The 27550-nt window shown below is 45.4% G+C and overlaps 1 protein-coding gene across 6 annotated transcripts in view; it reads left to right on the top strand.

The window, feature by feature from the left end:
* The window catches only part of LOC147881959 (DNA polymerase delta catalytic subunit-like), a 162150-nt gene that overhangs the window by 82726 nt on the left and 51874 nt on the right, over positions 1–27550 (top strand). For all 6 annotated transcript variants that reach the window (XM_087402018.1, XM_087402020.1, XM_087402022.1 and 3 more), the window contains 7 exons: positions 3496–3561; positions 3698–3759; positions 4211–4314; positions 4459–4541; positions 8920–9121; positions 20834–20860; positions 20969–21214. In XM_087402018.1, coding sequence (XP_087258144.1) covers positions 3496–3561; positions 3698–3759; positions 4211–4314; positions 4459–4541; positions 8920–9121; positions 20834–20860; positions 20969–21214 — 790 coding nt within the window. The remainder of the gene's footprint in view (positions 1–3495; positions 3562–3697; positions 3760–4210; positions 4315–4458; positions 4542–8919; positions 9122–20833; positions 20861–20968; positions 21215–27550) is intronic.

Raw genomic sequence — 27550 nt, forward strand, 5'->3', positions numbered from 1 at the left:
GCCGGACGGTGCTGTTTGCACGCTGGGGCATACACGTTCAGGATCCCAATCCTGGACTCTCCCATCCTAACTCCCATCCAAACTTCGCGTCCTTGGATAAGCTCGCCTTGATCATAGACCTCTGGAGCCACTGTATGTGAGACTGAGATGCAGACCCCTCTGCTCCGTCCTACTGTAGGGGACCACTCCTTCGAACCTCTCCCTGGGAGAAGGTGGTGTCACCGTCTGATGTCTGATGCTGAGAACATATGCTCCTGAATCAAAAGGATGTCCACTGTTCGCCCTACCACTGCCCTCTGTAACTCTTGCTGAAGAATCAAGTGTACTGCGGTTGACTACGAGCATGGTCGTGGAGCCCGTGCACGTTCCAACTCACTATGGCCCAGCTCATGAGGACGAGGATGTAGAAAGCAAGGCTCTCCTGTGAGTGGGTGCCTGCTCCAGAAAGACTGCCTTATGTGACTTTCTCGGGGGTTTAGAGGGCGAGTAGTCCATGTATGTACGTTGATGTACTAAGATGGACACCGGCTCAATACCAGTCTTCCGTGCCCACTTCATCATGAAGGAGACTTCCATCTCGAATAACTCCGCACACTTCTGGAGTGGCTAGTAGTATGCCTTATCAACCTTTGCCTCAAGCGGCAATCTGATAACTCCTACCACCAAACCACACATCGACTTCTCTTGCGTGAAGCACAGCTGAAAATTCACCTCCGCACCATGGGCGTGCCAAAGGTACAGTCCCTGTGGCCCCATCCACTCGTCCATCATGCGTGAAATCTGATCTCCCATAAATGCATCAAACACCACTAGGGACCACTTCTCCAGCTCTGTGGATGCGAACTGGAATCTCCAAACAAAGTGTGTCTGGGAGCCCACTACACTGATCGAACCCCCTTTCCGAGGCTGCAAGACCACAAGCGTTACCTCCAGGGGTAGAGGGTAAGAGTCCGGAATCTCCAGATAATTCCAAGGTCCCAATCTCCAGAAGTCCTGCGGTAAGGGATGGCCAAGTTGTTGATCGGGAGGACGAGCCCCTTCCCTATGGCTCTCTCCTCGATTGGACAGGATGTTGCGGTGAGGAAGCGGAAGAGGACGTCGTCTTACCCTTGCCTGCTGGCAAGGGAGGGGTGGGAGGCTGAAGAATCTGCTGAGGAGGTTGAGAGGGGGGCGGAGGGGGAGGGGGGAGGGAGGGAGGTGGAGGCAGGGGGGCGGGTGGTGAGCGTGACCATAGGAGCGGCGAGGTGAGGGGGAGGGGGCGGGGGGAATCTAGGAGAGAGAGGGGGGACTGGAGAGGGAGCGGGATCTGGAGGGGGAGGGGGGCGGGGGGAGTAGGGGCGACCACAGGCCTCCCCTGCTGATCAAGCTCGTCGGGGCTCTAGATTCGCTTCTCCTCTGCTGCTGTTGGGCTAACATCCGTAGCTTCTACTTTCATAGCGTTTGGAGCTCGTGAGGCTCGCTGTTGATGCAAGGGTGAGTGCGGACGTTGAACCTCTATCACGGGAGGATCCTCTGGCTAGGCAGTGGCCCCTTTCGTTGGGGGAGGTGGATCTCCACGTAAGAGCTCCTACTGTTGCTCCTCCACAAGTGCCTCTCGAATAGCCCTGTCTCTCTCTCGGCGTCTAGCCCTCTGCCTGACGCTTGCGGGCCTGTTTGCTTGGTTTCTTTTTCTTTTTAACCTGGGTTCTGTCCCCTTTTAAGGGGGTCACCTAGGGGGTCCAAGTGTCAAGGCAGTATCAGGGGAGCTCAGCTGGATGAGGAAGACGCCTCTTCCATAGATGGTGACCTCGTGAATGTGGTCACCCTCTAGTGCCAAGCTCGTCTGGATCCACTCTTGCACCTGTCGCCTTGTGGGTGTGAGGCCCACAATTCTGCCCATAATTGCCTTGTCCTGGAGGGACTGAACTGGTTGCTGTACCTATTGCTTGTCGGCTGGAGAAAGGAGGACCTTAACCGCTGTGGGATTCGAGGGTGCTGCCATAGAGCCCCTCTGGCTAGACCAAGGGTCACCACCAAGACTTTCTTTCTCCAAACAAGCACAAAATCCCCACTACAACGGACGAAGAGGAAAAAGATGTAGGGAAGGAGGCGAAGAGGGGGGGCGGGATGAGGTGGAGAGATGGTGAAGGAGGAGGCAGAGATAAGGCGAAGGGGGGTGTAAGAAGACGGGTTGAAGGAGGGAGGGAGAAGGAGGGGAGGGAGACAGAAAAGAGCCGGGGAGGTGGTGGGGGATGGCGGGGGCGGAGAAGGTGGGGAGGAGAGGTGGAGAAGGCCGGGGGGAGGATGCGGAGAAGGCGGAGGGGGGGAGGCAGGAGGGACAACGGAAGGGAGTAGGAGGGCAATGGAAAGAGGCGGGGGGGTAGCGGGAGTGATCAGTGAAGAATAAAAAGCAAAGTACTAGGAAGTGAGATGAGAAAGCAAAGTAATGATGGAGAGGGTGGTCTCTCCAAGCCAAAGACTTCCGGACCTAGATCATTGTTGATAGCAGGGCATCCCGGAATATGAGTACTTCTCTAGTTGGGTTGAAGGATTTTGTGATCTCCGGTGGTGATGTCATCAAAGTTCGTGGTGAAGGCAACCTCAACATCATTCCCACTGGAAAAGGAGGGATGCACTCCTCTCAAGTTCTGTTTGTTCCCTCTCTCGGATTCAATCTAGTGTCTGTTTATGAGACTTGCCGTCTTGGAACCACAGTATTATTTGATGAACACTTTGTGGAATTTGGAGATAAGGTTATCGGTCAGGTGGTACAAGCTGGTACAGTTAGTCATGGCATCCACACTCTGTCCGCCGCTTTCCACGATGATGTCATCTCTGCAAGGTGATCTCTGGCACTTTTGGTTTGGTCACTTGAATGTTGATGCTCTTCGATGTGTTGCCTCTGAGCAAATGGTTCTCAAACTACCGGATGTGGGCAGCAAGCACGGTCAGTGCCGGTCATGTATTCAAGGAAAGCAACACCGGGTTCCCGAAGCCTTACCTTTGGAGTTGGTCCATGTTGATCTTTGTGGACCGATGATTGTTGCTAGTCTTGGCAGGGCTCTCTACTTCATGCTACTGGTTGATGACTTCAGCAGGTTTTTTCCGTATGCTGCTTAAGATGATAGGCATCTTGTCCACAAAATCCCACTGTTTACAGTTTGCCCAAACCTAGTCACCCAACCACCTCTCATTTCCCATGCCACAAAAGGGATCAAGAGAAGTTTCTAGCAGCATATCAACGTTGTACTCAGGTTGGATTTAACCAGATTCCTCTTCCTGTCCTGGCGGTTTACTAATGCATTGTGGTGTAGACTTATCTTATGGTTCCTTTCCAGCAGGCCAGCCTAGCCCCTTTTAAGTATCCCTCGAGATATGACTACATTAGCTCAATAATAATAATAATCATGCAAAACAATTAATAAATCTTTGTAGGGTAGTCATCAGCTTGATGAAACTGTATCAGACAAGTCTATTGGTTGCTTTGAAGGTTCTGAAATTTGATCTGTGACATAGGTGCTACACCACTTTAGTGCATCCTGAGGACGTTGAGCTATTTCCGAAGGAAGATTTGATGAGGAGGTGCTGTTTGGAGATCAGTGTTTTCTCACCAGAGCACTTTTATTTTCCATTTTTTTATGTGCATGCCTGCCATGATCTGTATGAATTTGTCAGTTTGTGTTTATCATGTTTGTATGAACCCTGTTTGAATTTGCAGTCCAACTGGAGCATATTTTGTGGTGCCCTCTGTACGGCATGGAGTCCTACCTCGGATTTGTGGTAATTATAGAGCATGATGTAAACAGAACTTGTTTCTCTGTGAAGATTTTAAACAACTAAATGGAATGCAAAAGGGCTACCATCCATACATTGTCACAGCTCCGTTAAGATTTTCTGTGCTGCTAATTAAGAAAATGTACTATAATAAGTAAAAGTGCCAGCGAGTTTCCCACTTACAGCAGCACATAATCTCCTTCTCTCTTTCTTCTATACCTTGTAGTAAGAGAAACTGGGTTCCTTAAGATCCTGGTTTGCATTTACTTTGGAAAAATGTTTGGCTACATATTGCTTGGTTTACACAGTGTTATCGTTTCTATCTTGCACTTGAGTGATGTGATAGCATGGAATTCTTTTACACCTAACGTTAACAATTTTGTGTATTTATTTACGATCTGATTCTTCTTTTCTTATATTTGTAGCATAAGCATAATTCTTTCATTTGTGCTTTTAGGTGCATTAATCAATGCCAGAAAATTAGCGAGGGATCAGATGAATGCTGAAAACATCACGTCCACAGAACGTGCTGTTTTGGATGCCCGTCAAAAAGTTCTAAAAGTATATCTTTGAATGTGGACTCAGTCTGCAAATTTGATGAATATTCATTTCCGTTCTTCGAGAGTGTGAAAAAGTAATAGATGCGAGTAAAGAAATCAAAGTCAATATTCTTGCACAATGATTTGTTGATGGTGTCATATGCAGTTATGTTCTAATGCTCTATATGGTTTTACGGGTGCCGGCGCCTCTCCACAGCAAGCACTACCTATAGCTGATTCATGTCTAAGGTAAAGTCATGCTAACCCAATGTAGATGGTGTCTCTTGTCAAACCATAAAGTTTTGTTTTCAATGCAGCTATTGCAGTCCATGAAAATACATCATTTTATACAAGAAACAGTAATATATTCGTTTTAAAATGATTACAGCGGTGGGAGAGTAATCTCAATCCCAAAACCCTCCACAAAGAACCAAGAAACTCGAGATGAGAAAGTAGTGTCCATCCCAAACCTCTACTAAAAACCCAACAGAGGCCGAGAGAAACTGGAGAGAAACCACTTAATCTGTAACCTCTCAAAACCAGGTGCACATGAGGTGGGAGACAAAGGTCAATCTCAAACTTCACTACAGTTCAATAAAAAAACCCCCACACAAAACCTGCTTCTACAAGAAGATACGGAGCTTGAATCGTTGCCCCAAAACCTGCAAAGAGGGGGGGCCTGGGTTTTTTCCCCAACGTGATGATTTTGGCTAATGATCTACCGGGATCAGGATTCTGATGATGTTCATTTGTGGAAAGCACAACTCCTTGAAGCCCATGCACCTGCTAGCTACTCTGCCCCCTAGCTAGTCCACCACAGTTTTGCAGGCCTCCCCCCCGCCCTTGCCTCCTTGTCCCTACCACTGCCCTCTACGCTCCATCTTCCTCCTATTTGCTACCGCCCTTCTGCCTTTTGTCCCTCTCTCATCTCTTTGGATCCTAGATGCCTTTCAGCCTTAGAGTCTGTTCAGCATTGTATTTGGGGATGCAAAGAGGCCTAGAGATGTGGTAGGGCATCACACACTTGGTTAGTGGATGACGAGAGGCACCCTCTATATCACTTGGGGATTTATGGTTTGGCTCAAACACTCCGGCCCACTGTTATTTTAGAAGCAAGTTTAGAAACATGCCTTTCTCATATCTAGGGGGACCCCCCACCTAGGGAATATTCCTAGTAATAATAAGACATAAAGTGAAGCTGGTGCAGCCGATGCGGAGAGTGTGAGGGAGTGCCATGAAAGCCAATCTCTTAGCCACTGTTGCACATCAAGATGTGTGTGAAGATCCCCACACTCTGCTCAAAGCGTCCATGAAGGTGTGAATGATATCTTGCCAAATCATGGCAATGAAAGACTAAAAGGTAAAGGTCTGAGTCCCATTCAGGGCCTCAATGCATCTGGATCTTAAAATCTGCCATGTGGTGAGAATAGCAATTATCTCCCAACTATTGGGATGGGGGAAGGGGGGAGGGGTTATGATATCTATGCAAGGAGGGTGACATCTATGTAGTCAAATTATGCCAAGAATAGAGAGTTACTCAATCATATGATATGATATGAGGAGTCGCCAATTTCAAGTGTGTCTTTTGGATTCTCATACACGTATGAGTCTTTTCGGTGATGGATCCTTATGATATGTATTCTATACATAGGAGTTTTGCGGTTTTGTATAATCAGTTTGATGAAGAATATTTTTGTACTATAGTTGCAATTCTTATGTTCATTTTCAATCTGTTTATGATATATTCTATATTACATTGTTACATTCTGCAATCTATTTCTAATCATGATGGTAGATTATTATTGAAATTTGCATGAAGTTTGATTCTGAAATATCATTCAGAAGATGTACTTCTTATTTCATTCGGAAATGTTCTGTTCATACTTTTCGGAATCTCGTACCCCACTAACACATGGTGATCCTGCGAGCTCAAAACCCAATCAATTCCATTCTATCAAAGATGTTTTTGAAGGCTAGTGATCTGGGTCAATAGGCGTGATGAAGGGTGCATAACGACAGAGTGGTATTTCATCCTGCAAACGCGAGATCCGGGGAAGTTAATTAGAGAGAGTTGTCAAAGGGATGACGATGCCATCCAAGAAGGGTCAGATGCTGAGATTTAGTTTTTGATAAGGCGGGGTGCTATCATTCAGGAGCAAGCTTCCGAGTCCGGTCAGCAATGCAGGCCAGATTGAGCAGGGGATACGCCTCACTGGCTCGGCTAGAGAGACAGTGCTTTCACTCCCACTTCCAGGACCCTCGGACCAAGGCTCTTCTCTTCGACTTCTTGGTCCGACCAGCCTGTATGTATGGTAGCCCTTGTTGGGAGCCTGACATGTCAGAGATAGAGTGGACACGGGTGGAGCGCTTGCAGATGCTCATGCTCTCACAGATGATCCGGGGGAAACCGTTTGTACCACATCACATCATTCAGGCCGAGTTTGGTGCTTCTCCACTCCAGCTCGATGCAGCCTTTCAGACCATCACATATCTACACCGGGTTAGATCATATGGGGACTGCACATCAAGGAGACAGAGGTTGCCGTGGTTGGCTCTCGATTCCTCCATGAGGTTGGCAGCAAAGGGAGATGAGCGATGTTGGTATGCACGGACTCATAGATGGTTTGTGAGACTAGGGTTCCACATCAATAGGATACCTCCTTTTCAGTACAATTTAGATGCCCCTCCGGTACTCCCACCCACCATCCCGATTGGGCCACATACGAACCAGGTCATTCGAGAGGATCTCCTGCAACTACACACCTTTAGGACCTGGTTGGAGCCGAGGGAGCTTCCAGTGAAGCTGAGTTTCTACAGAGATTACTGTCTTCGCATTTCGGAGGAGGGATTCATCACACCACCGGGGTACACTGAGCTTCATATGCCTCACTCACTACGGATCTCCATCGGACAATTTCGGGTATCATCACACCGCCTCCGCATAGAGAGCGGCAGAGCAGAGGGGATTCCTAGGGAGCATCGCTTATGCATACTGTGCGACTGTCAGGAGGTTGAGTCGGAGGAGCATTTTATTTTCAGGTGCCCAGTGTACTACGAGATCCGAGGTTGCTACCACTGCCTCTTCAGAGACGGCTCCGGGCTCCTTTCGAGTTTCCTCGCCTACCTAGATCAGAGATGCCTCACGGCCTTCATTCACGAGGGAATTGGACATAGAGAGTACTTACTCAGGCGATGGGGCTTGGTCACATCATCAGACACCTCTCAGAGCAGGATCACTGAGTTCTTCCCATCGAGTGACATTGATCGTCCAGTCTCTAGCCGCCGACGTGACAAAGACCCCGACCCGACGATCGCATCACGACACACGAGACATCGAGGGGACACACAGATCACTTTGGGGGACCTCCCGTCATGGTTTAGACCCAGATACGTCCCATGGGAGTCACGGTGGCTCTGGTCTTGCGTCGAGCCTCGTCCAAGAGACCGAGACGCACGGCACCCCTTGACGGGCACCAACGTCCCATCACCAGCTATGCACCAGCCAGGGGGACATGACATACGGAGGATTCTGCTCTGCTCCACCAGTCCTTTTCTTTTCATTGTTACATACAGATGTATTTGATTATGTATGATCAGACTTAGGATTCAGCATGGGTGATGATGCTCGTTTCAGTAGCTCCGCCCTTACTGTGATTTGTATCAGGTTTTCTTTCAGTCTCATAGACCCATCGGTCTTCCGAAGACTCTAATAAAATTTCTTTCTTTCTTTCTTTCTTTCTAAGTCTGTTATTGGCTTGCCGTGGCAATAGTGTCTTGGTTTCTTTTAGAATTTGCTTATCCTTAGACTCTTTTAATGGTACTTCACCTCTTGTTTCTCATGTTATGCATGATGCATGGTCCCTTCAATGATTTTCTCTTGGCCATTTCTTTCATAGTTAACAGAAGTCTTTTCCGGGGAAAACAATGGTTTCATCCAAATTTTCAGTCTCAAGAAGAGGGTATTCACTAGACGCATTGTGTCCAATTCACGTGTCACATAGACTAGGTGTACGTGGTGTGTGCTTTGCTAGGAAAAATCAAGCAGTTAAAGTAAATCTACGCAAATGATTAAAGCCTCTCCAATTGAAAGCACAACTGACTCAAATACTAGATAGATAGGCACGTGCCCTTATCTCCCTACAAAGTCGTCAGGCAATGATGATGATCCTTGTCAATGCCGTTTGTGTTCTTGTCTGAGTATGAGAGGATCTTCTGGCTATCATAAGCCCTTTTTTCAATGTGAGGATATCAGGTAATGAGGTGGTTTTAAGCTCTAATTTGAAATACAGCATGACCTCAGATGGATCGGTTGACGGAAGTCTTTTAGGGAGATCATAAGATAACATGATGTAACCCAAGTTTGTAAATTGTTGTAAATTTTTAATAGAAGGTCTAGGGAAAAAAACAAAGAAGTGTATTTATGAAGCAAACTATATTTCTTTGAATGCAGCTATGTGGAGTTTAAAGAAGCAATAGTAATTGACCAAACTATATTTCTTGAAATGCAGCTATATGAGTTCAAGGATGCAATAGTAATTGAACAAATATGATTCTGTAATTTCATTCAAAATTCTGAGTGCGAAGGCCGGCATGGCGTATAGATCTCATTTCTTTTCTTGGTATGCAGCATGGGAGCAGCGTCCTGCAAGCATGCTGTTGAGCTGGTGGAGAATAGTTTTGATAATGCTAAAGTAATATATGCGCAGACAGACAGTGTATTCATTCAATTTTTTGGGGCTAGCATTAGTGAGGCTATTGAACTTGGAAACAAGGCAGCAGACATAACCTCTCAAGCTTTTCCTTCGCCAATGTGCTTGAAGTTTGAGAAGGTGATGGTAACAAGACCTCATAACAGTTTTTATGTTTTTGACTTTTTTTATTGCAGTAGACTAGTAGGCTGCAGCTATTTACTTTTCATCATCCCTTTTGTCCATTGTTTGCCACGTCATTCTTTCAATCTTTCAGTCACCAGTAATGACTGAAATTAGAAATATTAGTTCAAATTGTTGCCCTTGTATTTCTTCAAAAAGAGGGAAAGTGCAAATGTAGATGCAAAGGGATTATCATGCCTATAGGAATGGCAGTTTTAAAGCCTATACATAGAGTACCTTTGAAACACGGGTTTACCTAAACACGTAAAAACTAAAAAGGTAACCCACCCTAGGAAGCTAAAGAGCTGAAAAAGAATTCCAATAAAACAGAAAAAACCAACAAAGAACACTATCAAACCAAGGGACAAAAGAATGCAAACAAAACCTATTGAGAAATATTTCTCCAAATGAAAAACACCTTTTAAACTTTAAAGATTACACACACACTTTTTTGTTGTTGGGCGAAATCCATATTTGTTTATATTTCCCAAGGAGGGAGCTTGCTATTACAAAACATGAGAAGATTTCAAGATAAGACAAGTAGATAGAGGAATCTATCTGACAAGCACTAACGCGATCATAAAAAGATTACACCCTTTTTTTTGGGTGAAATCCATGTATTTTTACATTACAAGAGGTGCGTCCCCAAAATGGAGACCAGCAAATACAAGGTCATAAAAAGATTACACAAACTTTTAACAAAAAAATAAGAGGCTGTCCCCAAAGTGGAGAGCAGCAAAAGATAAGATCATAAAAGTTTACACACACATTTAATTTTATTTTTGGTGAAAATTGAGTTGCTTTACATTACAAGATCATCATTCCAGAATAACCTGATGAGAAATACATCAAGAGAAAACCTCAATATAAGACAGATATAGGTTTATGAGGCTATCCACCCCTTGCCACACAACAGTATCGCTTTGGCATTGACTATGCTTGGGAAGCTTTCATTGCTAAAATGCAAGCAGTTATTCGCAACTATGACAAAACTTACATGAAGATGTTCCTCATGCTAAACACATGTGTCAATCCTGATTGAGCTGAGTCGTATTAGAAATCTTTCTATGGAAGCCAGGCTAAACAATGTTTGCAATGTAGTGACAATAGAAAAATCTCTAAATGGGACACACGGGCACGACAGAGGGATATTTTGGATAAAGGATGTTCATCCAAAACCTTTTTTAAAGGCTTACACTATGAGATGCACTCTCAAAGTATTTGCAGGGTTCTTCTCTTTGATGGTGTTTGGATTTCTCGAGCACAGCTTGCCGCAGCTTGTGTTCATCATTTTGCTACTCAATTATCCTCCTTCACAGGAGGTTATAACCATGGCCTTGTATGCATCATGCACCAAATAACTATTATTGACAATGAGTAGTGTTCTTTGTGTAAGCAGATCATCAGGCATGTCATGAAGAGAGCCTCTCACCCACTAAGGGGTATGATCAGAATGCATAAAAGCATAATCCAGCCATAATTTAGCAATGAGACAATCATAGTGCTGAGAATTAACCCTGTACCAACGATCTAGATGAGCTCGATAAGAAGACTGAGCATTATGCTGAATTCTTTCCAAAGGTCAACAAGGATGACCTAGAGTAACAAATTCGACCAATGATGGCTCTTAGAAGCGAACATGTGAGTATGGCCAGAAGTTTTATCACCCTGCTGAAGAGCATTATTAAAATTCCCACAAATAAAGGCATGCTGTCACCAGGGATAGGCTTGCATATCAGCCCAAAGTAAACCTCTATTGCGAGAGGATTGAGGTGTGTAAACCGAGGCAAATTCAAAAATTTCACCCTAAACGAGACACTGTATAATCAGCCATCTGCATTGGCTATCATTGAGAGCAACAACTGGCTGAAACTCATGTTTCAACAGGAAAACCACACCTGAAAAAGGGTGCTCACCCGTAAAAAATATGTCATACCCAGCAAAATGCCCATAACGACCAGCATACATATGCTGGTTATGCTCTTGCAATGCCACTATGTTAGGTTGTAAGTTGTAATTGATTGAGATAGTCCCAGACAAGTTTCCATTTCCTGGGATCACATAAACCCTGTACATTGAGAGTCAAACATGTTATATGTGACAACACTGGCAAGCTTGTTGAGCATAGCATCCGGAGGCATTTGGTGTAAAACCAGAGGGCATTGGGAGGCCTTGTGCCCAAACTTTTTACATTCAAAGCAAGCTTCTGCAAATAACCCCCATTCGATGTTATAGAATGCACTTCCCATATCAACATGATTCAAATAAGATTCGGGAGTGGGATTATCAGTATCCCATAGGATGCAAAATCTATATGAATTTTCATTCGGCCTAAGTGGACAAACCACCTTTCCCAAAGAAGCTGCAATTTTTGGCAAAAGTAAAGCCAAGCATTGAGGGAAATCAACCACCTCCACCCATACCGGACAACGATGTCTATCTATGCCTGATAATCCTTGGTGGGCGACCATGGCAGAACATGAACCATCTGTTGCCCATAAAAAAGTGGAGAATGTTCAAGGAGCATCTATTTATGCTGCTCATCAACCATAATAACTTCAAAAAATCCTCGGGCTGCATAGTGTATTTTATGAACAAAACAACCACCCAATCTTCTGGTCAACCAGTTACCCACATCTGTTGCAACCGGCATAATGACCTGAGAAAAAGATAATGACAGCATGCTTCGCATATTCGCGCACGGGATCTACTATATCATCAACCTCCACCATAATCCCAACTGTGGGTGCGGAATCTTTCCAATCCTTGCGGGTATCTTCAAAACCCTCATGCATATCATCAAAAACCAACTGTGCCTCAAGTGAGGCATGCACAGGGTCATCCTGACCCGCCGAGTTCTGCTTTTGTTTCTTGTGAGAGTAAATCTTCATCAAAGTCATGTAATAGAAATGAGGTAAAACAAAGGAGAAGACAAGAAGACATGCCTATGAACAAAGAAGCGACACAGAGGGCAGAAAAAGATGGGAGAACAAAGAGCGAAAAGGTATGGACAGTAAAAGAAGATGAACCACGCAGTAGACAACAAAGAAAAGAAATAGGAATGAAAGAGGGAGCGAAGCGAGCAGCAGCAAGACCGAACAAAAAAAGAAAAAGTGGCAACTAGTAGCAAGACTGGGGAGCAACGTACGATGACAACCAGTAGCAAGGGCCGACGCTTAGCCAGAAGTGGCCGTACAGGCCGTACAACAAGTACAAAACTGTACGGAACAATTCCGTACAGGTATGGCAGAAAAACAGGCCTGCAAGGGAGTCGCGAAAGCTGAACGTAGGGCATGGGAGCCTGTAGGAACCAAGGAAGACAGCACTGAACCCTAGACGGCGGAGCTCCAAGCCTGGAACCCTAAACGGGGACATTGCAACAACTGCCTTACCATTTATAGCTCTGCATGCCTCTGTGGAGTCTTCGTGAGAGATACTGGTTAGTATTGCAGCGTGGCATATCTGGAGAGCCAGATGTACAAAAGCATTGGATGGGTCCGAGGTTCACCCTTCTCACACTTTGGCTAGTATATGTACCGACACTAAACATACTCTGATGGTCATCTGGGCGAGCATGTAGGGGTCCTCTCATGCAACTTCTGCAAAGAGGGTCGCATTCTTTAGAGAATGGAGGAGCTCACCCTTCTTCTTTGAGTCTACTACAGGGTTGAGATGGCAGTTTCAGCCTCAACCCTATTTGTTTTCCACCTCTTTATGAGGATATTTTCCTCGTGCATTGCATGATGTATTTCCACTTTGAGCTTGCTCTCACAGGTTTTGTTATACTTAATGGAAGTCTATTAGATTTGGAAGGAGTGTCGGTGGTTAGGAAAAAGTGCGTGATCAGCACGGAAGGTATATCAGTCACCAGCCAAATATGATTTATAGCTGGATTTCATTTCATCTAGGAAGGTGTAGCATGGGCATGAATTGGAAGAGGATTTAAGCAGAAGGTGACATGTAGGTAGTTGGGTAAGTACCTGCCTGGAGCCCCAAAACATCATGGGCTTCCAAGTGCAGAAAGGGCTGATAATCTGATCATGGTGAGTGGACTCATCATCACCATGAGAAGAGGATTCTTCAAAATCTTGGGCCTCCATGTCCCTTTCCACAGGTTCATCATCAGAGATGTTGACAGGACCTATTCACACGGGGGGTGAGGGTGGTTTGTATGGCAAGCAGACAGGTGGCTGAGGGGATTCACACGGGGGGCTGCATGGCTGTAAACTACTCAGTGCTTTCTATCAATTCAGACAACAGATTTTGCAGAGGCGTTTGAATGAAATGATTGCGAGTTGCCAAACACATATACTTGAACTTAAGAGATTGCAATTAAGCTGGAATTAAGACTTATACAGCTTAAACACAAAGTAACATCATTGAAAATTGCAATATGATTTAGGGGCCAAGACAGCCCCTCCCCCCTTATCCAGGCTCACTTTATTCTTGAAAATGGAGATACAAGACCAAGGTGCAATGCACCTTCCAAACTGATGAACTCAGTGAAAACCGAGGACCTAGATACAAGACTCAAGAGCATATGTGCACAGTGCAAGGTAGACAACAAAAAGAGGACTCCAAGCTCACGTTTCAACTCTTGGCTTGCCCAATCCACAAGGAAGAAGCCTGCAATAATCACCACTTACATCCAACATTAGAGGCAAGCACTAGTTTCTAGAAAGATAGTAGAAACAACATGCAATAGTGCTGTACATGAGATAAACTTGACAATATAGGCTCCCTTCGTGACTTGACCCTTTTGTAGATGAAGTCCTTGATGCCTCTGAAGCTACCTTGGGTGAGGAGAGTGTGGAAATGGGGCTGGAATGAGAACAGCTTAGAAAAACAGCCTGTAGGCTAGAGAGAGAAAGTCTTTATGGAGTGATAGCTGTAGAGAGAGAGTGCCAATGCTGATTCCAAAGGAGGGATGTAAGAGAGGAGCTGCTGCTGTTTCAGAGGTGCACAGAAAGGCAGATTTCTGCAAGGGAAGGGGCTGGAATAGTAGAGAGAGAAATTTTGCAGTAGAGAGGGAAAGACTGCAGCAGGAGAGAGAAAGGGGCTGTGGCTGCTCCAGGCTAGGAGAAGGAAAGAGGATGATGCTGCTGTTCCAGAAGAGCTGAGAGGGGGCAGATTTTTGGAGAGGTGGGGCTGGAACTGTAGAGAGAGAGTGTGCTGCTGTAGAGAGAGAAAGTGCTGCTGAGGTGAGAGAATGGCCTGGGGAGAAGCTGGCTGCACCCAAGGAGCTGGAGAGGTTCTCCTGCATCAACCAAAAGGAGGGAGAAGAAAAGTGACGAATTTTTCATGTAGGGAATGAAGGGGAGAGGCCTTCTTTTATAGGCTCAGCCCCCCCCCTCCCCAGGCTTAGAGTGGAAGGTGGACACTTGTCCCAGATTTTTGGTGGGCTGCAGTCCCAAAGAGGACAGCCCACAACCTCCCCCAAATCTACCAGATTTGGGGCCAGACACTTGGCCTGCATGCCCTGCCACTTGCCATGCATGCTACCACATGTGTGGGACAGGTGGACTGACCTGCCAGCTCAGATTCCATGTGGCAGTCTGCACGTGTCACTCCCAAAAACCCTAAAATTTCAAAGTTGTCAGAATTCAATTCTGATCGCACCCACGGGTTCCTAACAGCTTGGACTATCTATTCACATACTCTAAGGTCATAATTGAGCCATACTGAGCTCATTTGTTTGTCGTCTTATCTTGTATCTCCATTACTCTTGGCATGCTGCCAGGCCCACATCCAAAGCTCAGGGCACATTCTCTTGAATGGTTCCTAGGTCAGTATGCAATCTGTGCATTTGATTGGTCCCATGTTTGGGTACTCAGGTGGGGTGTGGTTTCCAGATGTCCCTCTCAAAGAGAGGCCATCACTCTTGTGGGTCACTAATGCCCATAACCCCAAGCAAGGGGGTCCACCCTCAAATGCTAGACCTAGTCCCCATTGCCCGTAACTGAACAGTAGGAAAACATTCTTAATAAGCATACTATTGAAAAACAAAAAGAAATAGTACCAAGCAAGTGGATACATGTTGAAGCAGGATGACATTCCCTCCATCTTTCATTCGGTTGTCCTCAATTGAAATGCTTCCTCATAAGCATCCAGGATTTCAGGACACTCGTGAAATGTAGCTCTGTCCACCCATTGGGCATCAGTGGATGGGAGCCCTCTGAACTTCAAAAGGTACATCTTGCAAGTCGTGCCTCGACGTCCCGTAGTGAAGTTATGCAAAATAATTTGCTTTGGGATCAACAAGATCTCAGTGTCCTCTACTTCAGGTGCCTCGTCCAATGTGGGCTCTTGAGGTGGTTCCCCAATGAAGGGTTTCATCAAGCTTACGTGGAAGACATCGTGGATCTTCCAATGCTCTGGAAGTCTCAATCGGACTGAGACATCATTTATTACCTGCAACACCTGAAAAGGACAATAATATCGGAAGGATAGCTTGAAGTAGATGCGCTTTTTGCCCACTTTGGTTTTTAACCGGGATTTCTCAAATTTCAATAAGACCCATTGGCCTTCTTTCACTGCAAACGCCCTCCGTCTTTTATTTGCAGCTGCTCTTTTGTTTCTCCTGTGCCTTTTGAATGGCTGCTCGAACCGTGGCATAAGCAGAGTCATAATCCTCCACGAATTGATCAGCGGCAAAGATTTTCTCTTTTGTTTGCATGAGTGGAGTTGGTAAAGATCTACTATATACAATTTCGAAGGGAGCTTTTCCAGTGGAGGAATGAATTGTGTTGTTATAAGCAAACTCTACAAGAGGAAGGAATTTCTCCCAAAAGGTTTTCTGGTCATGCACATAAAATTTCAGCAAATCCAAGAGTGTACTATTCGTAACTTCAGTTTGGCCATCCGTTTGAGGATGAAAAGCTGAGGAGAAACTTAGAAGAGTTCCAAGGTTCTCAAACAAAGCCTGCCAGAAGTTACTAGTGAACTTTGAGTCTCTATCTGATACTATAGACTTGGGCATGCCGAGAATTACATCTGATCCTTGAAGTGGTGCCACCATGAAGGGTAGATGATCCAAGTACCCTTGGATGTGTACCCGAAGCTTGCCGATGATGGGGTACACCTTCTCTTCTTGGTTCTTGAAGGCTGTAGTTGCCTCCAAGGCTTCTCCTTTATCCTCTGGGGCTATTCCCAAGTTCTGTGCCATCTCATGAGAAATAAAGTTGTGAGTAGCTCCACTATCGAACAAAAACAAAGCGGATTGATCCTTTACCTGACCCCATGTTTTCAACAAACTATGGGTGTCGTTTACAGCTCCCTTTTCTGGAGGTGCTTCCACCTTGTTAACTACCGAAACTGGCTTTTTGAGGGCTGCTTCTTTGTTGTTGCTGTTTTTGGCAGCTTGAGGGCATTCATAGAAGTTGTGGCCTCGATCGCCACACTTGAAACACCGCCCTTCGGAGTAATACTTTTGCTTCTGTTGTGGAGACAATGAGCTGAAAGTGCGGGCTGCTTTCTTCGGAGGAGGCTGGCTGGCTGACTTTTGCTCTTTTGGTGCGTCCTTTGCTGTCTCCTTACCCTTTTGTTCCTTGGAAGAGGTTCCGTGGGACTTCCACTTGTTGTTGCTGCCGTTCCGCATGTTGGAGAAAGACTGTTTCTTCTCCACCTTCAAGGCCATGTTGATGGTGTCTTCGAGAGAAGGAGTGGCAATGTCCACCTCATGTTGAACGATATACCGTAGGCCAGCAAAGAACTTCCTTTGCTGCTCTTTTTTATCCTTCCTACTGAATGCTTGAACTTTTAACAAAGTATCCAAAAAACGATCAACATACTCACTGACTTTCTCTTGTTGGCGTTGGCGGAGAATGTCCCACTGCACCATTATATGTCTCTTAAACTCCTTAGGCAGGAAGTGCCTCATCAAGTTCTTCTTGAAGCGCTTCCAGGTGTGGGCTTGCTGTCCAGTGTTGACCATAGCTGCCCACCAGAGTGAAGCACGGTCTTTTGCATGTGCAGGACGGGATCTTCGCCTTGTCTTCGTACTCGTCCCCCTCAAAGAAATACTCGAGGTCTCGGATCTAGGCCAGCAAGACCTCGGGCTTGTCCTCTCCCTTGTACTTGGTAAACTTGAAGAGCTTATCTCCAAGAGGTACCTTATGCTTTGCATACCTTCGTCTCCGTGGACGTCTCGAAGGAGATGGACTCTGATGACGCCGTCTACCTCGAGGAGGGGAAGAAGAGGATGATCTTCCCTCCCTGTTGGAGTTGGTGTTGTCCGCACGGCCTCTTCCTTGGGATTGGGGCCCTATGTCATGAGTTTCTGTTGGGTTGCTTTCTAGCACTTGAACCTGTTGAGCAATGTTTGACAAGAGAGCACTCAACTCATGCAGGTTAGGAAGAGAGTCAGGTCCATTGGCTGCCATGATGACAAGATGACTCAATGAAGGAGAGACTCAACAAGAGAAAGCACAGAGTACAGGACCACTACCTAAGCTCTGATACCAATGTAAACTACTCTCGGTGCTTTCTATCAATTCAGACAATGGATTTTGCAGAGGCGTTTGAATGAAATGATTGCGCACATATACTTGAACTTAAGAGATTGCAATTAAGCTGGAATTAAGACTTATATAGCTTAAACACAAAGTGACATCATTGGAAATTGCAATATGATTGAGGGGCCAAGATGGCCCCCCCCTCTTATCCAGGCTCACTTTATTCTTGAAAATGGAGATACAAGACCAAGGTGCAATGCACCTTCCAAACTGATGAACTCAGTGAAAACCTAGGACCTAGATACAAGACTCGAGCATATGTGCAAGGTAGACAACAAAAAGAGGACTCCAAGCAAAGGTTTCAACTCTTGGCTTGCCCAATCCACAAGGAAGAAGCCTGCAACAATCACCACTTACATCCCACATTAGAGGCAAGCACTAGTTTCTAGAAAGATAGTAGAAACAACATGCAATAGTGCTGTACATGAGATAAACTTGACAATATAGGCTCCCTTCGTGACTTGACCCTTTTGTAGATGAAGTCCTTGATGCCTCTGAAGCTACCTTGGGTGAGGAGAGTGTGGAAATGGGGCTGGAATGAGAACAGCTTAGAAAAACAGCCTGTACGCTAGAGAGAGAAAACCTTTATGGAGTGATAGCTGTAGAGAGAGAGTGCCAATGCTGATTCCAAGGGAGGGGATGTAAGAGAGGAGCTGCTGCTGTTTCAGAGGTGCACAGAAAGGCAGATTTCTGCAAGGGGAAGGGGCTGGAACAGTAGAGAGAGAAATTTTGCAGTAGAGAGGGAAAGACTGCAGCAGGAGAGAGAAAGGGGCTGTGGCTGCTCCAGGCTAGGAGAAGGAGAGAGGATGATGCTGCTGTTCCAGAAGAGCTGAGAGGGGGCAGATTTTTGGAGAGGTGGGGCTGGAACTGTAGAGAGAGAGTGTGCTGCTGTAGAGAGAGAAATTGCTGCTGAGGTGAGAGAATGGCCTGGGGAGAAGCTGGCTGCACCCAAGGAGCTGGAGAGGTTCTCCTGCATCAACCAGAAGGAGGGAGAAGAAAAGTGATGAATTTTTCATGTAGGGAATGAAGGGGAGAGGCCTTCTTTTATAGGCTCAGCCCCCCCCCCAGGCTTAGGGTGGAAGGTGGACACTTGTCCCAGATTTTTGGTGGGCTGCAGTCCCAAAGAGGACAGCCCACAACCTCCCCCAAATCTACCAGATTTGGGGCCAGACACTTGGCCTGCATGCCTTGCCACTTGACATGCATGCTGCCACATGTGTGGGACAGGTGGACTGACCGGCCAGCTCAGATTTCATGTGGCAGTCTGCCACGTGTCACTCCCAAAAACCCTAAAATTTCAAAGTTGTCAGAATTCAATTCTGATCGCACCCACGGGTTCCTAACAGCTTGGACTATCTATTCACGTACTCTAAGGTCATAATTGAGCCATACTGAGCTCATTTGTTTGTCGTCTTATCTTGTATCTCCATTCCTCTTGGCATGCTGCCAGGCCCACATCCAAAGCTCAGGGCACATTCTCTTGAATAGTTCCTAGGTCAGTATGCAATCTGTGCATTTGATTGGTCCCATGTTTGGGTACTCAGGTGGGGTGTGGTTTCCAGATGTCCCTCTCAAAGAGAGGCCATCACTCTTGTGGGTCACTAATGCCCATAACCCCAAGCAAGGGGGTCCACCCTCAAATGCTAGACCTAGTCCCCATTGCCCGTAACTGAACAGTAGGAAAACATTTCATTTCTTAATAAGCATACTATTGAAAAACAAAAATAAATAGTACCAAGCAAGTGGATACATGTTGAAGCAGGATGGCAATGGCGGAAAGGAGGAGCTTGTGGGGATTGCATAGGGGTAGGGGGCTGTAGGGAGGAGGTGCTGGGGATTCGCTGGGAGGATGAGGGCGGCTGTATGGGGAAGGGTGAGGGCAAACAGGGAGAAGGGAAGGGGGGCTGGGGGCTGAGGCTGTACGGCAGGGGCAGATGTGGTCAGATTTGAGAGAAGAGAAGAGGCTTGAGGTTGCATCCCCAGCAATAAGGAGGGGTGATCGAGGTTGTACAGCCAGGAAAACTTTTTTTTTTTATTTTTTTTGGTGGGGGGGGGGGGGGAGGGGGGTTGGGGTGTTAAGGATGATATTGTATCGCAGGCAGGGGGGCCAAACTGACAGAAGGGACGGTGTGGGCTGAGCAGCCACAGCCAGTAGGAGGGTAAACTGAGGGGAGGGAGGGAGAGGCAAAGTGAGATGAATGAGTGGTGGGGGGCGAAGTGAGAGGAGGGAGTGGTGGGCTGAGCATTTACAGCCCTCTTCTGTCTGCTGCATGTAAAAGTATTCTCATGAGATCGTAGGGACACATTTAGTTGTGTGATTTAGAGCAAGAATACTAATCTATGTATGTTTAAGTTCATGAGAGCAATTGGCTTCCTCCCTCAGTGGCTACAGCAGGTCAGGCAGAGCACTGGTGTACCCAATGGGTCATAGTAGTTGGTGGACAGGTCTTTATCTTGTCGTCTGTGTTTTCTTTTGTACATCTTCTCAAAGCTGTGTATATGACTTGTCTACCATCAATGTAGGCCGTGAAAACAATCGACTTCAAATGCATTGTTTCATGTTCACTTGCATCTCTGAGCGGTGGGTCAAAGTTTCCTCACAACTGGTTGAACTTGGTGACCTTAAGTAGTGTCCTGAGGTTCTGATTGTGAAACAGGTGTATCAAATTTTGTGGGATTTCAGTATTATAACCTACATGGCAGGTGTACTTCCAATCAATATCTTGAGAATCCTTTAAAATATGGAAGTTTTGGTGAGTGAGAAAGCATCACCCCATCGTGCAAAAACCGTCTGTCCTCCCCGGTATTGTGCAAGCAAGCATTGTGTCTCATTATGCCTGTCAAACCAGGCTACTGTATTTGAAATCACACACAAATATGATAAAAGAGTTTGGGCACTGAGAATGTAGGAGCTCGAATAGGTTCCAATCGTTATTCATATATATATGTTAAAGCAGTTACTATTTTTCCCTTCTTCCATCCATGTCGTGATAAAGGATAACAATTGCAACAGTTTCAAGTTTGGTTTCTTAGTGCTTTCACTTTCCCTTTTGTGCTCAAAATAAGCATATGCAATGAGACATTGAAGGTTGCAAGGCTATTTACATGACTGCCTCAAAGACTGAACATTGGACTGAATTTCTGAACATTTTTGCAGGTCCTCTGCCCATTTCTTTTGCTACAGGTATCATTGGATGGAGACTTTGAAGACATTTTCATAATGTTTTTGGTTTGTTCTCTGATTTGCTGATCTTTTGTCCACCACAAAATTTGATTTTCCCTTTCTTTCCAGGTCAATCGATATGCTGGTAAGGATGTATCCCATTCCAAGGATGAGAAGGGGAAGGAGGTATTGTTCGTTCGGGGGATAGAGTCAGAACGAAGAGATGTACCACCTTTTGTGCGGACAGTATGCAAGACTGCTCTGGAAGAGATTCTTGTGAATGAAGATGTCGATGCAGCATTGAGTGCATGCAAACGTGAAATAAGGCGGCTTGTTTCAGGAAAGTGTAGCATGGTGGAGCTTGTTATGACAGGGGTAACCATCATTATTATTATTTAATATTAGTGGCAATATGACCTCCTTTGTGATCCCGGCCTGTTCATTATTTATCTCTGTCCAATCATGTAACTTGCTCTCTTTTCCCCTACTTATAAAAAGTACATGATATTAGCCCTTTAATGCTTCTAAAATTTTTAATCACACACCATTGGTCCAAATCGCTTCCTTATGTTTAGGATCTATGCCTCATAATTTTGTTTGATTGACATAGGCCTTGGTAAGAATCTGTATAAGATCTTTGCCAGGCCTAATGTAAATTGCATCTCTTCCAGCACAGAATTGCTCAAGATTCATCCCAATGTTTTGGGCACCATAAGTTTATCAGTAAGCTTGTATCTCTTGTCAGCTCCGAGAGAATCACCCTCCTCCTATTTTAAGCTGCATGGTGTGGACCATAAAGTCCAGTTACCATTATGTTTTCAAAAGAGGAATTCAGTTGGACAACCTAGAGTGTAGAACTTGATAACTAGATTGCTTGAGTAGGATCCACGAGCTCTGTATTCTGTTGCTATGCACAGTGCGCAATGTGCATTAGAGTATGCTCGATTTAGAATGATTGTAGCTCTAGTAGTTCCAGCAGAGAGGGTTGGTGATCACCTAGGCATATGGTACCTCCATAGGCAAAGCAAAGAGACAACAAGGGGTGACATGAGGGGTAGAGTGCCAAAGTTTGCCATTGGTTGGATTGAGGATCTCAGAGGATGAGGGGTATTGTGGCGGTGCGAGCCTAGGGTGTGGAAGAAGATGAAGGGCAGGAGAGTGGCAGGCTTTGAGCGGCAGCAAAGGAGGAGGTGTGATCGTTGTAGAGGTGGCAAAGCACTCGAAATTGAGCTCGCAAGACAGAGGGAAGCTGGAGATCACTTGGCAACAACATTGTTAAGCAAGGAGCACAAAGCCAAGTGACCATGAGAAGAATAAGAAAAAAAATCCTCCCCGATGCTGGCACCTAGCCTCGAAAAGATGCAGCCACCTCCTACACGATTCCATCTCTACTCATCAATCTCACTCATGCTCCTCTGTGCCAATTACCTCACTCCACAGTTGTGTGCCTTGTTCCTGTTATCTACCTCCTCTTTGCAGACCTTGCTTTTTCCTTTTTGCACATAGGAATCTTGGGCCAATGTACTTACGTAGCGCGGACTTAGCTATCTCCAACACTACATGGTCTACAGTCCTCTTCTAGTGCAACTACAAGTGCCAAGCTTCTTCTCCAATACAATTGCAAGTGCCATGCTTCTCTTGGGTGATGGGTTCAAGATTGATGCTGTGCCCAATCCCCAATTGGCTTCTTCAAGCTTGCTTAGATTTTTGCATCTTTTGTTTTGAAGGACTAGATTTGTGTTTCGACATCAAGAATTGTGATCTTGTTGGTGAATTTTTGGTATGGCCAGAGGGGCTGTCATGGCAGCTCCTTCCACTGCCCAGCCATTCAGATCTCCCTTTCCTCAAAGGGAAAGCAAGAGGTGCAGATAGCCATATAGCCTTTTGGGATAGAGTAGTGGTGGGCCTCATGCCCACTTGGAGTTAGCTTCGAGATTGGATCAATGTGAGGTTGCCACCCCTCTCCCCCCCCCCCAAACACACATACTTTTTTTTTGGGGGTGAAAATTTCGATGCTTATTACAGGTTGGCTATCCCAAAAAATGAGATATGCCAAATTACATCAGCAGAAAATGTCACTATATGACAAGTATACATCATGTTCTATATAATGAGTTTGCAGACAATCAAAGAGAGATTGAAAATGTAGGATCACCAAAGACTCTATGATTTCTATCCTCCCCCCCCCCCCCACATACACACCCCTCTCTCCAAACCCTCTGCTCTCATCTTTTTCTCATGCTGCCCACCCCCCCTCCTCCCCCTCCGCCACCTCCTGCTGCCCCTTCAACGCCTTCTCCCACACACACACACACACAATTACGCCTGTGTATACATGATTTGGGTTGGCAAGCTTATCTTTGCTAGACCATCATGATTTTTCCTCAGGATATACATCTGATTGATAATTGATTCCAAGTCTCTTCCAAGCTAAACATGGGTGTACATTGCCAATAAGTTATATAGGTTAAGACAAGTTTATGGTCCATACTTGACTTGCATTTGCAACTATGTAGACTAAGACAGGCCTATGATTGGACCTTATCAAGCATTGTTTACAACTATAGGTCACTGGTAAGAACTCGTGATGGAGGTTGAACTCATATAGCATGAAGTGTTTATCTATAATAAACATTGACAGCAGCAGATTGAGCCTCATGATACGTATACTATAACTTGAATACATAATGGCCATAAGAGTGCTCATAGGGGTACATAATTTTCATCTAAAAATTGCATGAGCCCGAGAGAGCGCTTGAGCTCGCATGCAAAGGGATTATTCACACACAGTCATCTCCTTCACGTCTATCAAGCATTTCTTTGTAGTAAGAAAAGCTATAGATTTTATCAACCACAGTGGCTGCTGCCAAAATCCACCACGTTCTACATTGCGGGATAAGATCGTCACGACAGAACTAGTGTTCATACGTCCTATTCAATGGCTGCTTGCACATAGCCTACAATTTGGCTTGACGCACGCCCGGTTAACAGCATCTACCAACAAGAAGAAGCTTCGGGTACACACTCTGGATATATAGCCTGGCTTCTGGCGACCTCAACAAGAATATAAGGTAACGTACAAGACTACTTAACATGAGGCTTTGGCTTGTATTATAGCAGTCGTCGAGTCTGTAGAATGCTAAGTTGGGAACAAGGTTTTTTGAGTCGACGTTTGTAATTGTATTTGTAGCTTCCTAACTGCTCAGGCCACTGTGACAAAGGTGATAAGATCATTACAAATGGAGATGACTTATTGAAGTTTTGACACAATAATGGTTACTTCTCAAAACTATCGTCGATCAAATCTGCCATTGGATTTCTCAGGTAGAGCTACATAAACTATTGGCTCCGAAATCTTGATCCATTTGCTAGAAATAGCGCAATCTTGACAAGAGGTAGCATATGAAGGATTGGTAAAAGCCATATGGTCTTCTTAGATTATGTAGCTACGTAAGCACATGACCAAAACACTAGAGACTCGTGGGAATTATTTGCTACCATGCAGGTAATTAGATAACTAGCTTAGGGATAACACAAACGTGGGTTTCTCTTAGTGCAAGGCCGACCGATTCTTATGGTACATGAGTACTTATAAAAACGGAGCTATACTACGGAGTACCAAGCTAGTCTACTCTCTGCAACAAGAGACATTTTCCAAGAGATATCACGGCTTATGACTTTCAATTTTTTACAATAAAAGCAACTGCTTCTATAGTCATGTATATGAATGCATTGTGGCGTTATCCACCGGTTATTAATTCACCAAGACTTGTCTATCTTCACTAAGACTTGTCTATCTTACCATCCTATATGGGATTGGCTATGGAATGCCTAGGCTATGGAATTAATCCCATTATGTTGGTTTTTAAGTGAATCTATGTGTGTGATAAGATATGTAAATGACTCTGACAAGTCTTTTTTCTTTTTTTGGCCTTGGATATATGGGGAGGTAGGGCAACAAATATCTTAGTAAAAAGAGACATTTTAGATAAGGCAACTATGGCTTCCACATAGGGATATAACCCTGTATTGTGATGATCATAGTCTTTTTTGGTGTATTGACCATTTTTTTGATGAGAATTCCTTATAAATTATGATGGGAATTCTCTCATAACCCCATACTGGGAATTTGTATAATGCCAGTTCTGGAAAGAGAAATCCATGGAGCATCTGGATACCTGTGACTCAAACATTGGGGTGCCACACGATGCACCGCCGTCCAAGGTCGATAAGATTTGCTATTATAAATATCTTATGGTGTTGTGACATCGATAACAAGTGGAGCTGTGCTTTTAAGCCTGCAGTCCCACAATCTAAGGTTCTTGTTCTAACTTGTCCTTGTTGTGGATGGATGTAGGTGATTGGAGCTTCTTCAATATCATTCGGTATTTATAAATTAGTAAATTGAATATATTTTCAATCCCTCGATGTAAAAATTATATTGTCACGTACTGTCTTGATTAATAAGTCTAAGATGGATAATGCTTGTCTTGAAATGCACGCGCACACACACACACACATGCACGCACACACCATTCCTCCCCCCCGCCCTTCCCCCTTGCAGCTTTGTCTTCCACCCCTCTCACGTCTTCTCCCACTCGTAGCGCCTACCCTTACTTAGGCCATATGCTCACTCTGGTCAGAGCTCAGATTCCTTTTCTCGATTCCAATCCACCCCTTCATTGAGCTAAGGCATAGCTCGCGCAGTGCTAGAACAAGAGACCCTTTTCTCTCGGTCCTCATAGTGGAATCCTTGCCTAGGGCAACCCCTATTGAGAGAATTCTGGAGGTTGGGGCCCTGGAACTCTGAGATGTCCATTTGATGCACACTTTGATGGCCATTTGGGTGAACATACAGGGTGTTGGGGTAAAGGCACATTGCCACCCCTTTATTAAAGTTAAGACAACTATGACTGTCTTAAGACAGTCATAGGATAAAACCTAATCCTAATAAAACTAATGAGTTAGTGGTGTGGCTCATCACTTCACACCCGCACATTGGAGTCTTCTCTCTCTCTCTCTCACTCTCTCCCTCTTGCTCTTCTTCCCCCTTCAGGCCCTTCAACTGGTATCAGAGCCACCTTTCCCCTCTACCCTAGCCTAGCCCTTACCCCTCGACCTCTACCTAGCCAGCGCCGTACGGACGTACGTCGTCCGTACAGTCGTACGGACGGACTTCGAGCAGCGACAGCATTGCGGGCGCGGGCATCGAGCGTAGGCACGGATCGGATCAGGGCGTAAGCGCGGGCATCGAGTGTGGAGCTAGCTCGGGTGCGGGCATGGGCTGTGGAGCGGGCGTGGGCTGTATAGCAGCTGCTTACAGCAGCGGGGCGGCGCCGCGTCACACCAGCAGCTGCTACAGCTGCATAGCAGCTCTCGGGCGTCGCACATACAGGTACACGACTGTACGGACGCCCGTCGTACGGACGACGCCGCCGTACCTGCAGGGAACTACAACAGGGCAAAACTTTCGAAATTTTTTGTTTTCCCTCTTCTGGGATTCCGTACACTGCGCAGGTACAGGAAGTACAGCAGGCGCAGATTGTTTTTGTTTGGGGAAGAAAGAGAGGAGAAAGAGCACTCTGCTCTTCATTCCTCTTGATTCAGGATCATTTTTCAGTTCACAGAACTGTGTTTTCTTGAAAGTACAGCAAGTACCTTCATTTACCTCGTGCTTGAGGAAAAGAGAACCACAGTGTGTGGTTGATTGCACAGTTATTTTGTTCTGGGAAGGTAATGCCTTGATTTTGCAAGAGGACATATGCTTTTACTGGGTTTGAATCTCAGTTTACAGGTGAGCAGATCATAGGGCTTTTGCCCGGCAGGTGATGCTTTGTATGCCTTGAGGCAGTGTGGTGCCAGAGAGCACACATTTGTCTTGATTTCCGCAGTGTCGAGGTGACATTTTCTTGCAGGTCACATTTCTTGTGCAACACTCAGAGAACCTCAGTTGAGCCACGCTTGGCCAGGGCGCATCGAGTTTACTCGGTCCCTAACTGTCCATCGTTGACAGTGCTCAAAAGGTTCCTCATTGAGTGTTTGTACGTTGGGATCTGTGTATGTCATTCTACATAGGACAGTATATGCATTACACTGTTGGTTGATTTTGTCAGAGAGACTTTCATATTGCATACTACCTCAGTGTTGAGGTGTTTTTCACTTGGTTCAGGTGTCAGATCAAGGGGCTTTTGCCCAGATTTTGTTTGATAGCACTTGGGTCACCGACAGAGATCTTCAGATGCATTTTATCCCCGTGGCAGAAGGGTGATTGCTTGGGATTTATCCCATTTTCTGTTGCAGGTTTTGTGACAGGCTGAAGTGTCATTTTTTTTGGGTGTTTGCCAAGTGGTTTATGCATATTAACTCAGTGCAATACCTCATCTGAGGTGGGAGAAGTGATCAGTACAGCCAGTACAGCAGTGTTTGTGCCTTGTCAGCTGATTATGCACTGTTAAGCACTTGTTGAGCAGCTGCAGCAGTCTGAAATTACTGTTTTTATGCCTCTTTGAGCACGGTACAGTGTGTCAGAAGGTACAGTATTTGCAGGGACATTTACTGTTTTGCTGCAGATTTTCCTGACAGTAAAAAACAGCACTATTGTGAGTGCTCCTGGCTCTTGATAGAGCAGGTTTTTTCTGAGAAATCAGAATTTTTATTCAGTCTTTTTTTACTTCCAGGGAGTCAGATACTTTCCTTATCTGATATGGCATC

The sequence above is a fragment of the Dipteris shenzhenensis genome, chromosome 30 (assembly GCF_047967505.1).
Source record: "Dipteris shenzhenensis isolate YYH24624 ecotype China chromosome 30, Dip_SZ_1.0, whole genome shotgun sequence".
In the NCBI taxonomy this organism is placed as follows: Eukaryota; Viridiplantae; Streptophyta; class Polypodiopsida; order Gleicheniales; family Dipteridaceae; genus Dipteris; species Dipteris shenzhenensis.